The sequence below is a fragment of the Anser brachyrhynchus genome, assembly GCF_964034855.1.
Source record: "Anser brachyrhynchus genome assembly, chromosome: 15".
NCBI classification, from domain to species: domain Eukaryota; kingdom Metazoa; phylum Chordata; class Aves; order Anseriformes; family Anatidae; genus Anser; species Anser brachyrhynchus.
This window is the reverse complement of record NC_137733.1, coordinates 9348323-9368562: the sequence shown is the minus strand read 5'-3', so window position 1 is coordinate 9368562 and position 20240 is coordinate 9348323. Positions and strand designations below refer to the sequence as shown.

The following is a 20240-nucleotide window of genomic DNA, read 5'->3' as shown; positions in this document are numbered from 1 at the left end:
CGCCTTCTCCCCCCTCCGCCCGCCTTCCCCCTTCCCATGGCAACCAGCAGACGCCGCCTCTGACTGACAGCCCCGCTGTCCAATGCGGAGGCGCCGAGTAGCCAATGGGAGAGCGGGACGGGGCGGCGGGAGGCCGGCCCGCGGTGATGACGTCAGAGCTTGGCGACGCGAAGCGGCGGGGTCAGCAAAATGGCGGCGGCCGCGGCCCTGGTTCCGGCGCTGCGGCGCTCGCTGGGGCGGCCCCGGGGGGGGATCGGGGGGACGCCGCGGCCTTGGCCCGCCGCGGGGGGAGCTCCCAGGCCCCGCAGCACCGGGGCGGGCCCGGACGGCATCAACAAGGCCGTCGTGGACCGCATCATCCGGGTGGACCACGCCGGGGAGTACGGCGCCAACCGCATCTACGCCGGGCAGATGGCGGTGCTGGGCCGGTCGGCCGTGGGGCCCGTCATTCAGGTGGGCGCCCCGCAGGCAGCCCCCGCCCCGCCCCCAGCCGCCCGGGGAAGGTCACGGCTCCCCGAGCGCCGCGGCTGTCTGTCTTGTAGTCGGCGGTTAGGTTTATAAGAAGGGGGGGTTGTTCGGTAGGGGAATAGCAGCGTGTTGTCGCGGTGCTCTGACAAAAACGCTTGGAACGTAAAAAGAACTCTTATGTTGGCTATAACTGTCTTAGCTGAGAATCGTAGAACGGCTCTGGTTGAAGGGACCTCAGAGATCGTTTTGTTCCACCCTCCTGCCGCGGGCAGGGACGCCACCCACTGGAGCAGGTTGCTCAAGGCCTCATCTAACTTGCTCTTGAATGCCTTCAGGGATGGGGCATCCACAGCCTCCCTGGGCAGTGCCTCTGCACCCTCTGAGTGAAGAATTTCCTCCTAACCTCTAATCTAAATCGCCACCCTTTTAGTTTAAAACCGTTCCCCTTGTCATGTCATTATCCGACTGAGCGAAGAGTTGCTCTCCATGTTTTTTGTAAGTCCCCTTTAAGTACTGAAAGGTTGCGGCGAGGTTCCCCCCTCTTCTGTAGGCTGAACAGCCCCAGCTCTCTCAGCCTTTCTTTATAGGACAGGTTCTCCAGCCCTCTGATCATCTTTGTGTGCCTCCTCTGGACCTGCTCTAGCAGCTCTGCATCCTTCTTGTGCTGGAGGCTCCAGCCCTGGACGCAGTGATGCAAGTGGGGCCTCACAAGGGCAGAGCAGAGGGGGACAATCCCCTCCCTCGACCTGCCGGCCACTACTCTTTTGTTGCAGCCCAGGATGCAGCTGGCTTTCTGGGCTGCAAGTGCATACTGCTGGCTCTTCACCTCCCCATCTTGCCCATTTCCTTTTTGTGATGTGAATAGTGTTGCCTTTACAGTCATAGTGTGTGACCTCAGCTGTTTAGTTTACTCTTTCATTTATTAGCTTTATTGGAAATGTTTAATTTTTTTGTTTTGGTCTTATGCTTTACTGTGATTTTTCTTTGTTGCAGCAAATGTGGAATCAAGAAAAAGACCACTTGAAGAAGTTTAACGAGTTAATGATTGCCTACAGAGTTCGACCTACTGTTTTGCTGCCTTTCTGGAATGTAGCAGGTTTTGTTTTAGGTGAGTTTGTCATATTGTTGCTGGTTTTGCTTTATGAAATTTTTAAGTGCTTAAATTTTTCACATTGTTTCAGATTTCATGGTTTGCATATGTTTGGTACCCCAATCGCAGGGGCTGGAAGCGCTTTACTTGGAAAGAAAGGTGCGATGGCTTGCACAGTGGCAGTGGAAGAGAGCATATCGGATCACTATAACAGCCAGATCAGAACTCTTATGGAAGAAGATCCAGAAAAGTACAAGGAGCTGTTGCAGGTATTTAACCATGACTTGGAAACTAGCATAACAAATTCGTTGAACTACATAACGTGACTTGACTCAGAAAACAATATGCTGACTGAATTTGCAGCATATCTTTCTTTGTTCTATCGTTTTGGAATTCCAAAGTCAATAGAAACATTAGGATAAAAGGATGGCTGTTCCTTCAGTGACACTAAATTGATCGAGGAACAAGATTAAAATGTAAGATTAGCTTCAGCATGCTTTCATTAATTCATCACTCTCCGTTTGATTGGGAGAATTGTACTTAAATTTTGATTACTTTTAATTGAAAGGAAGGGTTTAGAGGAAAACAAGAAGAAAAAGCATGACTGCATAGTAACATTTTGCTTATACTGCATATGACTGTGTCTAGTTTTGAACATTTCGGAGCACGGACGGAGCTAATGTTTGTTAGCTCTGCAAGAGAACTAGTTCCCAAGTACTTCCAGCATCAATGTGGGACACACTCCTGTAGAGTGCTTATGAGAGGCTTTCAAGTGTTGCATGTTCACCTCATTTGTGCTCTGGATGGTGGGAGCTTGCTCTAGGGCCTTTGTGCAGATTTCCAGCTCTCTGCTGACTGTTACTGTGTTCAGTTGTGCTTAGTTTAATGTTTAGCCAAGACTGCATCCTTCCAAATTGTTGTCTCAATACTGAAATAGGATTGGAAGTAATCAAATTGTGCTGATGTATGTGAGGAAAATGTTGCCCATGAAAATAAGGGCTAAGAACTGAGTGTGAAATACAGAGGAAAAAATCGAACAGCAAAATTATTCACAGTGTCAGTATGAGGAGGACCAGTAATGAAGGTAAAACCAAGGCAAACCCCTTGGGCAGAGACAGCACCTGAGTGTAAATTCTGAGCGTATTATTAAGCAGTCCTAATTATCTGTAGGTATCTCAAGAGGAAATTCTTTAAACCTTTTTGCACTAGTTGAAAAAATAGAGGAGAAAAATAGTGTTCTTTAGAGTATACTAAAATGGACAAAAGCCCTGTCAAGTTACAGGAAGGCACTGTTACTGATTGTCTGGCAAGGCAGGGACTTCAATTTTGTTAATTAAATGGTCAGTAACTGTTGTATGTGTGAAATTAGTGTTACAAGTCACTATGACTACAGGTTTTCTTAAAACGTCGAAAAATACAGTGATATACTAAACCGTAGCTTAATTTTCTAAAGAATTTTTAGAACACTTGAATAGGTTTTAGGGGTGCTGTAAATAATCTCCTTCTTGGCCAATTGGAGGTTTAGGATTTTGAGAAGCTTTTGAGAGACTTGGGCCTCAGATGCCAGCCCCGGTGTATACAATGGCCAGCGGGATGTAGTTCTGTATTCTAGCTGCCTTGATTTCTCTGCAAAGTAAATTTACTAATTAACTGCTATTTTTTTAAGATAATAAAGCAATTTCGGGATGATGAACGGGAGCACCATGACATTGGGCTTGAACACGATGCCGAGGGAGTAAGTACAATGTTAACTGATGGGTGCTGTTAGTAAAGATCTAGGTGTGACACTCTTGTCTTCCTTATTCAGTGACTGTGACACAGCTTTTTCTTTGAGAAATAGAAAATAAGGGGCTTGATATTCTTTTCTAAAGATAAATATAAGAAAATGCTGACATAGCACAGCATCTTAGAGCTTTCATTTTTCTAGAACAGTTTGAATCCGTTGAAACTCATGTCAAGTGCTAGTGATTGTGTTTTCTTAAGACTTGTCCTATGGACAATAAAGTTCTTATTTAAGTTTGGATTAAATATTTTTTAAAATACGGCTAATAAATGCTATTAATGCAGCTGGAAAATTGAGGCACCATCTTGATAGATAAACACAACTACGATAGAAGGGGTGAAATACTGAAGTAAATTCTGTGCTCCCCTGAATATCAGAGGAGGAAGTTGTAGCTTCCTCACTTGTTTTTCCTCTTGGCTCATATTCGTAGTGAAATGGAACCATTACTTTAGAATTAATTTTTATTTGGTTTTCTCTAGGGTAGATTAGGCTAAAATATGGGTGAATTTTTAAAAATGTTTACTATTCCTTATGATAGATGTAGTTCAAAGACAACACCAGTCTACTAGGTGCATTTAATCTTTTATTCATTGTTTTACAGGCACCAGCTTATCCTGTTCTGAAGACAGTAATACAGCTTGGATGCAAAGCTGCAATATTTTTATCAGAAAGAATTTAGTGATATTTTCCATACTGTTTGTGGCAATAAACTGTGAAGCCAAAGATTATGAAAACTGTGGAAGACTAAAATCTATTTTATTCAGGTTTTTAAAATGTTCTTCATTAAACACCTGATTCTGCTATCACGTTGAGTACTTGTTCAAAAGGTATCTACACTAAAGTCAGTTGAGCTGAATGTGAATGATGATAGAATTGGGTCTATGTGACGTAAACCTTATTCAGGAACTGTTCACAAGGTGGCAGTAAAATATGTTGTATATACATGATTTATATATATGTGTGTATAGAGAGTATGGGTATATAGAACATATACATGTATGAAAGTGGTAACTATCTTCTCTGTTGCCTTCAAATTTATACGTTCTTGAAATAAGCTGGAGCTCATTAGCTCATTTTAAAATGGTTAATACTTAATAAGTAGCATATTCTTGAGTTCTATTTTCAGGGTAAGTACATGAAGTCCTAGTAAGTATTTCTTTTCAGTTTCTCTTGAATAAAGATTGTTATTATAAGACTCTTATTTGAAGACTTGTTTGTGGGGTTTTTGTTGTTTTGTTTTGTTTTCTATTGGCTCAGTTCTGAATTCTTTTTAATTGAAGTTTTTCTTCCCTTGAATTTGTCCTGAGTGTGTGCACTATATGGGTGTATATAGCAGGAGAGAGCAACTTGGAGCACCTATGGAATTGCACTTAAATTTGAAAACTGTAAGAGAAAATTATCTTTGCCTCTAGTCTAGTCTTCAGTGGTTCTTGAATAGAAAGCTGTTGCTTTCTCAACTTTCAAACAATTTCTGCATGCTTCTTGCTGATATCCTGCCATGGACCGATGGGAATGCACAAGACAGAATTTTGCATATCTGCTCTGCTAAACTCTAATGAGATGATGAAAGTACAATGGAATTAGTATGTCTTAAACTAGTAGGGATGAAAAGGACTTCTTGCAAGATTGTATCCCTTGGTTGTTGGGTCTTAACAATGTACTAGCCAGGCGTAACTGAACAGCTCAGCTCTGGATGTGGGACGTAATGGATGAAAACCTAGCGGAAAAGGAAGGAACTAGAAACCAAGAAATAAAACAGTAGCAGTGTTGCCCATTACCGTAATAAGGAACGGGGCCACCATGCCATGGCAAATCTACACAATTATATTGAAGCTAAGTCGTTCTATTGAGTTGCTGTGCGATGGTTCCGGTCCTGTGTTGCTGACCAGTTCTATGTACTGACGTTGTAGCTGCTTTGAGACCAGAGGAGGAGAAGCAATGCTGAGGTGTGCGCAGGAACCCAGAACATCCTGTATCAGTGTGCTCGGTAAGCTTTCAGGCAGTATGTAATCCAGGTACCTCTCTGAGTTTGCCTTTTTGAGTAGTTCTGTTAGTGTTTGTAGGTACTGATCAGTGTGTAATTTGTCATGAAAGACTTCTTCAAGAGGATTATTTTCCCTTTTTTGTAAAGGAGCTTAGACTGAAAGAAAAATCTTAATATAGAAACTCCTGTAAGATTTATTATGACTGACGCTTTGTACATTCTTTGAGAATAATTTCTATCAAACCATCGCAAGGCTGGCCTGGTTATACTCAAACTGCAGATGTTATTTACATTGTCTAAACAAAGTAGTATTTGGTTCTCTATCAATGACTGGTTTGCACATCCACTGGAATAACGTAAGGAACTCAAAGCTAAATCACTGTTTTTTCAGGCACTACATAATAGCAGGGTAGCTCTAAGGCATTCTCATTCTTCTTGCCTGAGCCTCAGACAGTTGTGAGCAATAGGCATGTAAATGTGAATTTATTAAAGGTAGTGCCTGTTAAACTTAAGATGTCTTCCTGGCTTGACCAGTTCTTTGAACAAAAGTTAAATCTCTTGAATTTCTTACCTTAATTTCACTGAAACATTCATCTGGTTGCGTGTGGAAAATTCCTAAATTATTTGAAGAAGTGAGGAATTGGTATGAAGGAATAGTTAACTAAAGTGGCTAAGGAGGTAGCAAGTGGTGCTGAAAGAATGTGCAGCGCAGTCCTGTAAGCCATGGACTTTAATAATTGAGTAAAAAAAAAAAAAAGGAAAAAAATGGCTTGATGAATACTCTATTGTAAAGACTTTAATAACAGGGCAGCATGGGGCAGCACTGTCCATGATTAGATCAAGGAGGGAGAACAGTGTTTTGAATCAAAGCTGGGAGTCGCACACCCACACATACGGTGGTCCTGTGGTATAAACCGGGAGCCCTGAGCCAGCCAGCAGCCTGCTTTCTCAGCTGCTGCATCAGGATTGAATGCCAGTCAAGGTGTGTGCGGCGCTTTCCTAGATCGACAACACTGCCAAAGCCGGATATTCTTGATGGTGCTGGTCAGAGAGATCCTCTGAGGATGTCTGTGGTGCTGTTCGGGAATTTGCTGCTGGCACAGGAGGGTCCATGTGATCCTTTTCCCCAGCGTGGGTGGCCTCTGGGACCATCACACACTGCTCATTTGGAGCAACACCATTTGAGAGACAAATCCCATTTTTAGTGAGTTTTGTTTGCCTGAAGAGTGGAAACATCAGTAAATCACTGTATGAGGTCATTGTCTTTGGCCATATCTGCAGTAACTGTGAAAGCATTCACAGCAAGTTCTTTGTCCTCAACAGCTGAAAACATCGTGGACATTTGAGGAGGCTGTCAGACAGTACTGCCGTCTCTAGCTGCGAGCATGAGGGAGGAATTGGGAGAACAACTCGGCTTTATGTTCGGAATCAGGATTTCTTCTTTTTACTGGAACAGCATATTTGCACTCATCTGTTAGTGGGGGTGAGCTGTTCTGCCAATTTCATGGCTGTGCATTTCTGTTTGCTGCCAGTTACTCTTCACTTCCGTTATTATACATAGAAAATGGAGTCGCTTTCCATTTTTGTCATGCAAAGTGGACATTTTTTGCTTCAAAACCTATTTCAGGTTTTGAAAGACTACAAAAGGTGATAAAAGGCAACAAAAAGACATGTGGTGGTCAAGTGTGGTACAGAGCTTCTGCAAGGCTGTGCTGCTTTTTTTTGTATATTGTTTTCAGCCAGAACTAAAGCTGGCTGATGTCAGCCATCCCGGTAGAGGTTAATGGCATGCAGAAGTCAAAGCGTATCACTTGTACGAGTCTGCTGTCGTAGTGACTCCCAGTGAACTCTGCTCTGGCTTGGGTCGTGCTGCCAGAGGAAAAGGAAGCTGGCTCAGACGGGGAGTCTGTGAAATGCTGCCTTTTCAAATCAGGGAGCAGGTGAGACAGCGGGGTCTTCGCAGTGCCTTTGGGTTGGGGGGAGCCTGAAGATAAACACATGATTTGTATCTCATAGTATGCAGTGAGATAAAATCCTTCCCCTCAGAGTAACAATGGCTTCTTGCAACTCTGCAGTAACATAGGACTTGATAGTCGTTTCCTCCTCCTTCAGTGAGGCGGGGGTCCCTGCATGCAGGGGGTCCGTGGTTTGTGCCTTGAGCTGAGCCTTCTCACGCTGCTTCTTGCCTTGGCTGGTGCTGCGACAGGGCTGGCCCCTGTTCCCCGAAGTTGCTCCCGATCAGGGATGCAGGCAATGCCATCTCTGGCAGGCTGGTGAGACAGCCAGCTGGTGTGGGTCTCGTGCCAAGCTTTCAGGGCTTTTCCTGGTGTTTTGAGAGCTCTGCACCATCCGCAGGCACAGCTGCTGGCTCTGGTAAGGGAAAGCCAAGCAAAGGGAAGCGGGCAGACAGCTGCAGCTCTGTCGTGCAAGCAAAGGATGGTTCTGCACGTTCCAAACAGCTCCAAAGATCTGCATCCCTTCAACTCCAGAGAGCTGCCAGGATGGCAAAGCTGTGTGATGCCACAGAGGCTTGGAGCTGGCTATAGGCAGGACGTGTTTTGGTCTCTTGCTGCCACAGCTAGGCTGAGCAAAAGCCAAATCCACGTGTCTGTGATTAATGTAACGATGCTGACATAAGCTGAACGGACGTTACGCCGCGAGTTATGTAAAATGGGGCTCATCGGATTGTTTGGCAGAGCGCTAGATCATTGTCTGAGATGATAAATATTACTGATAGAAGATGAATGCCAGATATAATGGGCTTGAGCTTTGTCTGGACTGAATCTGCGTGGCTTACTTGAGTGTAATAGAGCGAGGCTTGTTGTAGGTCGGATGAGGATGTGCCTCCAATTTATGCTGGTGATGACGTGGATTGTACCTCTTTGATTTTCCTTAGCATTTAGGGGCTTACTTAATCTGTGTGGTCCTTTCTGTCTGCCTGGTTTCTTGACTTCAGGGAAGATACCATTTCAGACTGGTGCCAATCACTCTTTGTCAGCAGCTTCGAATTTGTGGCATGTCACTTGCATTGAGTTCTGCAGGTATTTTCAGCTTAAGGACTTTAAAGGGAGAAGTCCAAAATATTGGCCAGGTTAAAGGAGGAATGTGTGATGATAGGAGAGCATTTAAAAGCACCATTCATTTTACCACTTCTTAATTCTGTTTCCCTGGAGTGACTGAGATGAAAAAACCTGAATAAATCTAAGGGAACAACAGCAGCTCTGCAGTTGAACTCCAGCCTAGAGTGGCAGATCTTAACTTGCATTGGAGAAAGCTTGTTGGCACTTACACCTGGAGCTGGGGGTGTGAGTTAGTGCTGAGCATCTGAATTAACAGTTAATTGGAACAGCGGTAACAGGTCTCTAAAACAACTTGACTGCATTCAAAGGAAAATTCTGCTCTCTGTCATTAAGTGCTTTCAATAATGCATCCTCCTGTTACCTTCAGGTGTTTTTGAGGAGTGTCACCTTATGATACTGTTTTACAGAGCAGGACCCAAATCTAGGCAGCGATTATCTGTGGTTATCTGAGATCTAAACAGATTCACATCAGTAAGTTTTACCTCTTTGTCAGTAACACAGTTTATGGCAGCATTTCATCATGTGAAGATGCAGATTAGTATACCTTTGATGCTATTAATGTTATGTGTGTGTGTATAATATATACGTACCTGTATGTTTGTTTGTTTATTTGTAGTAAATCTCTTTGTTTCACAAATTAAGGCCATTGCCCTGCCTTTACTTGTGCTCTATCTCAACTTGAAGTAAGTGGTGCTGTGCCGGGGGTGCTTCACGGCAGCGCTGCTTGGAGGGAGCTCTGGAGCTCATCCAGCCCAGCCTCCTGTGCCGGCAGTGCTGTGGCCACCAGCACTGATGTCCCTCAGCTGTGGTTTCATCTAACCAGGTCATGGAAACCTGCAAGGACAGAAATTCCACCGTTCCTCTGGGCAGCCTCTTGCAGTGCTGCACTGCCCTGCCAGTGATGCTTTTTTGTCCTGATGTCCATCCTGCACCTTCCAAGGTGGTGGCGGCTGCTGCTGTCCTGCAGCACCATGGAGAAGAGTGGCTCAGCCATCTGGGTAGGTACCCTTCGGAAAGTTGGAGGCTACTATTAGATCTCGCCTTCCCTGTGCGTGTGTCCCCCCTGAGCCTTTCACTAAGGAGCTACAGAAGGTAGCAGGACACACATGTCTTCTGTGCGGCTCCATCATTCCTGCTGCTTTTTCACTGCAGTTATGGCTTTCACAACAAAAGGTAGGAGCCAGTGGGACCGTGTGTTGAGGAAGGAGGGCACTGAGCAGTACGCTCCCCTTGCAGTGTGGTTCCTGAGCTGGCACAGAGGAATGCAAAAGCAAGAGACGGATCCAGTGACCAGCTTGGCTGTCTCCCATGCTGTTTGTTTTAGACTCCAGGCTTCAAACGAATGCCTGAAGCTGTTGTTTTTCCCTGCTGTTATTTTCTACCCAACTGTTTGCGTGTCAGTGATTTGTTCTTTCATGTTACGTGCGCCTAGGATGTGTGGATTTATTGATGTGACGGTACAGATGGGCACGTGTACACCGAGGTAGCAATGAAAGCAAGCCAAACACATGCACTTTGTGTTTCTGCTGTGTAAAATACATTTTGTGGACTGCAGAATAAGAAAAGACAACTGGCACTAGAAGCACGTTTCTTTATGGCTGCTGGCCAGCCACCTGCCAGTGGCTGCTCGGTTCGGAGTGGAGGCAGCAGGGGCAGGGGGTGATAGCTTTGTGCAGCCTGTTCTGAAGGCACGCTCTGCCAGCTGCATTTCAGCAAGCTGTCATGGATTTCTCAAGTCAGTGGTTTGAGGATTGCTGGATAGTCAGGGACTGCTTACTGTGCATGCAAACGGCTAAAACGTTTCAAGGAGTGAGAAGCCTTTGCTTATAGGAGCAGACAGACACAGTGCCAAGGCAAACAACTTGATTGCATTCATCTTTGTATCTGGGTTAAAGTAAATTACTTATCTCGCTGATTGATCATTCCCTCTCTCTATCTCCCTCCCAGCAGGGAGGGGCCATGCTCCAGAGGTGGCACCTTGCTGCTCAGGAGGGAAGACACAAGTGCTTTGCTTTCCTGGGGCCAGTGTACCACTGCTAAAACCAGGGCAGAGCTCTTCTGCCCTGAGGGTTTCACAACTCACCTGCGGTCACCGAGCAGGTGAGGGGCAGAAATTCCTGGAAATATGCTTTGAGAGGAGTTGGGCCTCCTGGATGTCTGCACTACCTGTGCCACGTTCCTGATATCTCACAGAAATGTCCAGACTTGGCAGCTTTTTTGCATTTTTCACCCAGCAAAAGAACAGCAGTGGGACTTCAAGTCCCTGGTGAGGTTGTTCTGCGGGCACAGCTTAATGGCTTGCTTCCAGCCCTCACCTGGAAAGCTGACTGCTAACGATGGCTGAGGTGCTGCCTCTGCCTCTCGTCTTGTCAGCCCCCCTGGGTCTGACTTTGGGAGGAAAAATGCAGTGTGCCTGCAAACTTCTAGGGTGGCTGAAATGTGATTTTAAAAAAAAAAAAAAAAAAAAAAAGTAATAACTGTCCGCTCTTCAATTCCTCCCACTCAAATATCACAGCAATACTTGCTAATGAGAAATAATTACATCTCAATTTTAAGTGACACGAATACTGTTGTTTACATACAATGTGAGAATCTAGTAAGACATCAGGCATATGTTTAGGGGGATAATGCATGAGAAATGAGTTCTCTTGTCAGAGATCTGAGCCTTGTAAAGGAAGATGACAGCTACGTGTGTTTACAGACAAACTCTAGATCTGGTTATGTTATCGTTTGTCATAAATGCAGACACATGCGGCACAAGTACTAATACAGCATGAGCTGGAACATATGCTCCCCTCCTGCAGATGTGGCCTGAATCCTAATGCTCAGGGGATGTTTTGAGTTTTTGACCAGCAAGATGATTTGTACCGGTAAGCAGACACAAGCAACCTCGAGCCTTCCCGTGAATTGTAGCACAATCCATGGAAAAATCCCAAACGGAGCAGGCGAAGTACAGCCTGGCTTTCAGCTTGCGTTGCTGGCGGTTAATAACTGCTTCAGCAGCTATCTGGATCTGCCTGATGCATTGCGTGGCCGTGGTGTGGCAAAGGTTGGGATATAAATGCTTACTTGAAGTTGGGGCTTTGAAGTGACCTAATGCTTCGACATTTCTTTCCAATCAACTCATCATTGCCTGTAGGTTTGGTGTTTAGATGGAGGTGGTGAAATAAATTTCACACTTGCAATGGAGAAAGCCCTGTGTCGTGTTTACAGAGGGCTTCCTAATGACAAGAAAGTCTGTGGTTATACTTCACCTTTTTACATTCCCTGCTGCTGTCAAAATACGTGTGCCTTTGTTTTCAGCAGATGCATTTTAATATACCATTCATGTCGTCTTGTACCGAGCACTTACTCCAGGCTGAGCTGCAATGAGTTAATAGTCAGCAGAACAAATACGCTCGTCTTTGATCCACTGGGGGTTGGAAAATTAAAAACAAACCAACCAACAAGTGAAAAGACACACCAAACCGTTTTGCTTGTGAAGACTTACTGTCACAGCTGAGAGAAACCAATAGAACAAATTGCGAGTGGGAGCTGCACGCGTGAGGTAGGAAAACACAGCATAAAGCCAAGAGGAGAGGTTTGAGGAGGACATTTTCTAATGGATAGCTGTTCACACTGTAAAACCACCGCAAACATTGGCGTGTCTGGCGGTTGTTGTGCCGCACTCTATTCGTACTCCAGGCTCGCCCTGCTCACCTTGGACATTGGTTTGGGGTTGGTTGGTTTGTTTGTTTATAGTTCATCTCCTCTCCAGTCAATGATAATGCATTCCTGTGAGCTCTATTGGAGGATGCTTTTCCATCATAGTGAAAGGATATAGGAAAGAAATATTTAATTTTACCCACTCACTACATGCAAGGAAGGAATACTATTTTTGCTTCCCTAAAGATGTAACGGGGTGTAGATTTTATTAGTGTGAGTTTGTAGCAAATAAAATAACTTGGTGATGATTTTTCCATTGAGCGACTAAATACAAAATAGATACAACTAAAACCAGGTTATATCTGTTCCTATTTTTTCCCCCTGTATTCTTTGATCAATGATCTTGCTGGTTGGTTGGATGGGGGATGCCTGATTTTTGTACAAACACCTTCATTTGATTAATTTTATATTGTTATTTTTTTAGTCATCTAATCAGGCAGCTAAGTCAGGGCTGTAGCACGTGTGCAGCTGCACACACAGCAGGAACTGAACCACAAATGATGGTGAGAGGACAGTGGAGGCAAATGGTGCCCAAGAAACCCATTGTTTCAAAATCGCTCAATCAAGGTATTTAGTGAACATTTCAAGTAAGATGAATTTCCAAAAGTTCATGAATGATTCATTAAAGCAAGGGAAATGAATTCAATGAGGCATTCATTCATCAGGAATAATTCATTGTGCTTTAATGTGTTTAGGAGTGATATTTAAAATGTATTTCCTAGGCTTATAACCAATAAACCTGACCTAGAAGCAGGATCTGTTATTTCAGAGCCAAAAGCTGGTGCTGAAACTGTCAGAACTGAAATCTCTCGGTGAGTTCAGAGGCAACCCTCGGTATTTTACATTTCTTGAACCCAAGCCTCCCCACAGAGATGAATTGTTAAAGCTCACATCTGATCAGCTCCCAGAACAGCTGTAACCACAACGGAGGAAAAGGTAAGGAAATTTCCAGTGTGTGTCCTTCAGTATCAAAGTGCTCTCAAATGGAGCTTGGGATTTGTCCAGCCCGAGGCGTCGGTCCCCAAGCCTTTGTCACCTGGCGCGCTGTGGCAGCCTCCAGAGCGGAGCTGTGGGAGGCAAATAGTGCGTATGGGGACAGTGTCATGTCGTTTTAGGAGCTGCAATCTGGGCAGAAGTATTAGTTTCAGGTGGGCGACCATTCCTCTTTATTTTTCAATTCAGGCTTTTTGTTCTCAGGCCACCACGGACACCCCTAGTTTCTGCTGCCATGATGACCGCCAGGGCGTTGCAAGGGTGGCTGGTGAGGTCTGCTCTGCAGCGCTGCATCCGCTGTCCCTAGCATGTGATGCTATGAAGGTGCCTGACTGTTTCACTTGAACACTTTCAGCATGGTCTTTATTGCCCCATGCTTTCTCCAGACGTTTATGTCCCCTTTTATTTATGAGCGTGTCCTTTCTCCATTCAGAGGAGACCTAGTTATGAAGGTCCCAGAGGTGCGGGTGCCCCAGCTGCTTGGGAAAGCGATGTTTTCATGGGCAGAGTGAGCCCAACGCTGGTGAGAAGCCTCATTTCGGTGGGAATGGGTACTGACGGTGCCAAGGAGGCCATCTCAGCATTCTCCTTACTCCTCTGGAAGGCGCCCTGCTGCCCCACCTGCAGAACCTCCCGCACGTTTCTCAGCGTGCTGTGAGCTCTCATCCCCCACTTGCAGGTGTCACTTCAGAGATCAGCAAGGGAAGAGGGCGACAGAGCGTATTCCTAGAGGGAAAGCAGGAAACAGACCATGGCTGTGGGATAGCTTGTTGTAGAGGCTGCTTGGGCTGGGTCTCGATCTCACTTACCCAAGCCTGTGCTGAGCCTGTTGCTTTGGTGGCTTGGCTTTGCATTTGCGCCTGTGTGAGATGAGCAGGATGGCTTGCGCTTTGCAGTTCCAGGGAGCAAAGTGATGCTTTCTGTATGGCAAATGGAAAAAGTTGATTTAAATTCAATTAGGTAGGATGTGAAAGATGATCCTACCTCTGTTCAAGTGGTTGGCACTGTACTAATAAGGAAACCTATGACACCAGATGTAAAAATAGCTGTCATTTAATGAGCTCATCTAACTGGCCTTAAACAAAGACGGGGATATGCTGCACTTGCTGTATCACTAATGAGCTAATTGTGTTGCTTTGCATCGATCTGGGGAGCATTTAATCTTACTTAGAGGGTTGCAGCCTGAGAAATCAGTGCAGGGGATGCTGGAAGAGACCAGGCTTGGCTTTGCTGGTGGGGTTTTGGTGAATCCTCCCTGGACACACGGCTAAGCCCCAGGGTTGTGTTTTGGGGTCTTTGTGTGGTGCTGGCACAGGGGCCAGCACGCAAAACCTGAGCACTTGGTAGAGCTCTGAGGCCCTGCTTTGTGCCAGTCATTGCAGAGATCCCGTTTGGAGGATGGGAAGGGATGGCAAAGGTGGAGGGATGGCATCATAAGGACGTGCATCACCTGTGCTGTGAGCCCCTTCAGAGTGAAGGGGTGAGAAACAGTGCTTGGTCAGGATCCTTTATCATTTTGGGGTTGCTTTTCCTTCTTTTGCCGCTTTCCTTTAAAGCTCTTAGCATTGTGCTCTTGGTCCTCAACAGGACCAGGTAAGGGTCTAGGACCAGGCTTCCTCAAGCTACCTCCACCCTCCAGCCCCACAGAATGAGAGCTGGGGGGCAGAGGGTCTGCTTTTTCCACCCTAATTGAAGAGTGTTGACGAGCAGGTTTCCCTGCGCAGATCCTTCCTCGCTCAGGCTTCCTGCCATGCTGTTTGTCCTTCTTTTCCCTGGGTGAGTGATCTGGTCCAGGCTCATCAGGAGTATTGGCTGAGCCAGGATTGTCCCGTTACAGGAGGCTGCAAGCCAGTAACAGTGTGTGACTCGATGTGCTGCTGATTCTGCGCGCTGGATTGCATTGCTTCATGGTCACAGCACCACCACAGGTTATTTGTCAGGCACAAAACCCCTTCTCTGATTTCAAACTTAGGGGTGTAAAAGCCCAAAGCTAAAAGACACCAGGAAGGCTGACAGCTGGGGCTGAGGCTGCCGCCCCCATAACAAACATTGACAACGGGAGGCAGCGGCTGCTGCTCTTCAAAAGCTGTCAGTGACACGGACACATCCTCAGCGCCGCTGAAAACAGCAGGGAGCCTTGGTACAAGCCTGAGGTCTTGTTTCTAACTCCCTCACGCTGTTGTTTTTATTTTTTTTTCAGAGCAGAAGTGATTTTGGTTTTCTGTTTGTTTGGTGGTCAAGGTAATCAGTACCTCTGAGGAGCTGTTTTTGCTGTGTAACGTGAGGCTTTCTGCCAGGACAAATTGACAAATGCTTGTGGATGGGATTTATGCAGGTGGTGGTGAAAGCGAGGGAAGCTTCGACATACTCTGCGAAAAGTTATATTTTAAATGTGGGAAAGAATGGGTGATGATCTGAGCACCCGTTCTGGCCTTGCTGCTCCCAAGTGGAGCGGGCCAGGCAGGGCTGACCTCCTGCTGCAGCCTGGTACCTTCGTAGGAGCTTTCTTGTACAAAAATGTGAACAGTAATGGTTTGGACTTCTGCTCTTTTCCCTAATTTCAACCAAATGGTTTGTGGAGTTAGTTGGAGTGGGAGTTCAGGACAAGCAGCATAGTTTTCTTGGAAAGCAAAGGGGAAAATGTGCTCTAGTAATTTGAGCAATAAATAGGCGGTTGAAACTGGCGTTCAATTCTCATTCCTAGGCTCCCTCTTTGCTAACAAACAAACATTAACAATCTAGACCAGTTTAAAATGTTCCAATCTTGCTAAATTGATTTTAAATCAATCAAATAGCAAAATAACCCCAAACTGGTGCAACAAAACTGTTATAATCCTCATTTAAATTACTCTGCTTTAATCAGCAAATTAGAAATCAGCTATGCGATCACTTTTCATTAGTTCAGCAGGTTACGGTGCATCTCAGGGAGAAGCAAATACAAGTTTAAGTGGCTTACCGTTAATTAAGCTAAACCATTGCAGTTGGTGATTAAATTTACATCTGAACGCACACATACCGAGGCTGTCTCCACAGCAGCATCAGCCTCACCTTCCTGGAGGATGTGGCTGCACGCTCCTGTCCCATACTCACAGCTTGGTGGGCAGAATTCAGCATGCAAGTGTACATTAATGTAGATATGTTTTTTTTCTTTGTTTTTGTTCCCATTTCATTGCCTTGCTGGAAACATACAGGCATGGCTTCCTGAACAGCAGTGTAAGGGGAAGGCATAAGTGCTGTGCTCACACGATCCCAAAAAGAGCCCTTGAAGGCTTTCAAACAGCATGTGCCAACCTGGAGGTGAGCCTGCCGGTGCTCGTGCTGCTCACCAGCACGGAGCCAGGGTATTTCTGGCTATAATAAGGACTGCTTTGGACAAGAGAGTGTTGTGTGAATTATTCAGGAAGCTGTCCTTCTGCAGCAAGGAAATCCTGTATTGGGCTATACGTGGTTCATAGAAGCTGGGTCTGCTTGCAGACCTTCTGATTCAGTGTTATACCCTGCTGGTAGCTGGTGAGCAAACAGACTGGCAGAGGGGGCAGGAACATCCCACTTACAAAACAGGAAATATTTTAAGAGAGGACATGAGAGGACAAACTCCTGGATGTCCATGGGCATGCTCTGGAGGCCTGGATTGCTGAGTCTGACTGCTCTTCAAGACACTTTTTTTTTTTTTTTTTTGTGGTTTATTGTACTTTTCTGCTTTAGACTGTTTAATAGCGTGTGGTATGAAGCAGCAGGTATAACCCACTCGCAGCTGTAGCTCCCTGCTGCAGGAAGGGATGCCCACATATTGCCTCCTGCACCTGCCACAGGCTACGTGTGCAGCTTGGGCTCCCCGGGGCAGGTACTGACATGGGACACCCGGCAGGGGTCTAAGGCTCGCACGTCAGGTACGTCGTGAAAGCACCAGACAAATGTCATCACCTGTGTGTGCCTTCTGCCTCTCTGCTCCTTTCTTCTGCCTGCCCAGACGGCAAGCTCTCTGATGCAGGCTGCTTTTCCCACGTCTCAGACAGTGTCTGGCATGCTGTAGCACTGACATATCAGTTACACAGATGTATGAAATACTGCTCTCGGTGGAAAACTTAATGGATGCTATATACCCAACGCTCCTTTTTGCCTCCACAAATCTCCCACAGGGATGTCATGCAGATGGTATATACCGGGATGTCTATTTTTATCTCAGTGTTGTACATGATGAAGTGTAACATTATTCCTTATTTAGTGAACAGGATATCCTGCAGAGGGGGCATTCTGAAGCAAGTGTTTAGATAACATTTATTTAAACAATGGGTGATTTAAACAATGGTAGTAAAAATCAATGTTGTGGATTCTCTCTGTGATTTTGAGGCTATGGTTATTGGTGTATGACGTTATTTTTCTGGGGTATGCAATTGCTATTAAAAACCTCATCAACTTTTTTGTTGTTGTTTTATGCAGGAACAATAAGATTACTGCTTAAGTGAAAAACAAGGAGCATTAGCATTGTAACTTGCCAGCAGTGGAGTTTATAGATAATTTAATCCAAACAAATGAGCTGCTATTTCTCCAGGAGAGGCCGAAAACACATCGGAGAGCCACTCCAGAAGTAAATGCATTGCCTGTGGTCCAGCTCCCAGACATGGAGGGACGAATCACATCCCTGCTGCTTGTCCTCGAGTTCAATGTAACCTTGGTACTCAAAGTGACAAGAGGAGCAAAGCACTCCAGACAAGATAAAATGGTTTGTTTCCTTTCCTCTGTGATGGGCTGTAAAATGTGAACTACAGATCAACGGTGATAACGTGGATGAGCTGTTTCCATTGCAAAACGAATACAGCCCCTGCAGCGTAATTTCAGTAGGATGGCAATGATGGGTAATGAGCAGCAATGCTTGCTGCTATTTGGTAACTGAAAGTAGTTTTGTGTTTACAACCCCTTTATTTCTGGTACAGCAGCCATCAGATGCTATTACCTTGTGGGAGCAGGTAGATGGAGTGACTCTTAAACTGGCAATTTCCAAGTAAGCTCTTGACAGCAAAATTGGGCAATTGCTCGCCCCTGTGAAGTCTCCTACCTCTGATGTACTCAGCTTTTTGCCTAAAGCTTTTTACCTGTGCTCAGAACACACGGAAGCAGCCAGGGTCCTGCAAAATAGTCCGTTGGCTATCCCTCATCAGCCCCCGGCTCTCCAGCTCTTGTCTTGCTGCTGGCTGAGGAGGTACCGGCTGGTAACTTTAACGATGGCAGTAAAAATCAGTGTTGCAGACTCACTCTGGTCCTGATTTAAAGTCGTGGTTATTGGAGTACAAGCTGCTATTTTGTGGCTCAGGCAAGCCTGTCCCGGCGCTGCTGGCACATGCACAGAGCTTGTGCTTGCACTCTCATCTGGAGCAGCTGATGCACACTTGCTGCCAGATGGCCCCAGGCTCGTGTCCCACCGGTGCAGGTGACATCTGGATTTCCTCTGTCCAGCGAAGCCTGCAGAGATAAATTCATGTAGGACTGGGTGGAGGCTGCAGCCTTTCCCCCGTACGCTGGTCCTGCAGTGCCAATGGCCGTGCTGCGAAGCTCGAGGGCAGTGGGTGCCCGGCACGGCCATGCAGGCTCCTGCAGGTGTGGCTGGCTGGCTGCTGAGTGTGGAGGGGCAGCTCCTCAAATCAGCCTCGCATGAAGACAGAGCGCAGGCTGGGTCAAAAATGAGTGTGCCTGTGGCAAAGACCTGAAGGCATGTGAAACACGTTGGGATTGAGGGTGTAAAAAAGCACAGGCTAGTGAAAATTGAAGCTATGGTCCAAAGGGTTCGTGTAGTTCAATGGTGTTTTGTAATAGGGCTTCTTAAAGGATAGGCTTCGTACCAGCACAGCAGTGCTTTTTAACCACTTCTGCTGTTTGTGGGTGCAGAACAAAGTGCTTGCAGTGACGGCTCACAGGCAATGAGTAGCATGATGAATGCTTTGATCTTCTTGTCCTGCTTTACCAAGAAATACAGGAAAGCGTGAAATAAGGAGTGTGGGGGAGAAAAGTGCTTTTCATTTCCTGTCTGTTTTCAAAAATCTGACTGCTGGAAGGACATTTCTGAGGAGCAAGGTTGTGACTTCAGCTGTCAGCAACATCCTCATGGAGCATGGAATTATTCTGCTGGGTGAGGTGTCATAGCATAGCCTATGCTTCCTTACCTTTTCATCTGCTTTATTTAAAAAAAATAAAATAAAAAATCCCGATTATAACTCCAAGGGTCAGTGTTGGAGCAGTAGCTCCCTGTAGTTCTCAAATATAATCTCAAGTCTCACTCTGGTTTGGCTGCTTGGGAATGAATTCAGGCTGCTTGGCCTTGGTTACCCAGTTTGACGTCGCAGCGTGTAGCATATTGGCTATTGAGCGTGAGCTTCTTTCTGGAAAGTACAGTTATGTACTCGAAGTAATGTTTTGTTTTACTTAAAGACAAATTACAAAAACATTTATGCAGCCTCTCTTGCACTTATTTCCCTGACTCATTCCTTCTTTTAACTCCTTTCTCAGATTGTTACATTTTCAGTTCACTGGGTTCAATCTCTCGCATCCAAGTGCTGCTGCTATGCCTTAGCGGGGCCTCCCACAGCCTTGTGCAGATGCAGCTGTGTTGCAGAAATGCAGTTCGAACTCCATCACCTGAAATGAAACCACAAGCGATGTTTATATAGATGCTTCTTAAAGTTCTGCAAGCAGCTTCAAATCTCAGTAAACATTTACTAAACAAAGAGGAGCCAGGGATGATTGCCCTGTCTGTATTGACATCTGAGATGGAGCTAACAGACTGCCAGCAAAATACGTGTTTAAAAATGATCTTGAGTTATCTGTGCAGAAAGCAGCGGAGGAATTCTTGAGAAAACAACAGCAGTACAAGATCTGGACTTATGGTTGAGAAACGGTGACAGGAAAATGTTATGTAAAGGAGTCATGTCCTGAACTGTCAGACCAGCTCGGTGACTGGATTTGTGTGTTACTGCGTGGCAGGAGTTTCCTTGGCTGCAAATGTGAGATGCTGCTTGCAGATATCCAGGCGATCACAAACACCAGTCTTTCAGGAGCAGTTAACTCAATATGCTCATTTCTTGGTTTTAAGCATCGTCACCACAGGACTCTTGAAGCAAAAGCTAGTTAGGACACAGAGATGCA

At 45.6% G+C, this 20240-nt stretch overlaps 1 protein-coding gene across 1 annotated transcript; it reads left to right on the top strand.

Annotated features, from left to right (window-relative positions):
• Nucleotides 1-153: 153 nt before the first annotated feature.
• Nucleotides 154-4075, top strand: COQ7 (coenzyme Q7, hydroxylase). Its single transcript, XM_080556520.1, has 5 exons — nt 154-453; nt 1462-1576; nt 1688-1827; nt 3225-3293; nt 3943-4075. The coding sequence occupies exons 1-5, from the start codon at nt 190-192 to the stop codon at nt 4018-4020; spliced, it is 666 nt and encodes a 221-aa protein (XP_080412646.1). The 5' UTR covers nt 154-189; the 3' UTR covers nt 4021-4075.
• Nucleotides 4076-20240: the final 16165 nt, after the last annotated feature.

Coding starts and splice junctions, on each gene's coding strand:
- COQ7 (XM_080556520.1), top strand. CDS start 190: ATGGCGGCGGCCGCGGCCCTGGTTCCGGCGCTGCGGCGCTCGCTGGGG. Junction 454..1,461: donor CCGTGGGGCCCGTCATTCAG/GTGGGCGCCCCG, acceptor TCTTTGTTGCAG/CAAATGTGGAATCAAGAAAA. Junction 1,828..3,224: donor AGTACAAGGAGCTGTTGCAG/GTATTTAACCAT, acceptor TATTTTTTTAAG/ATAATAAAGCAATTTCGGGA.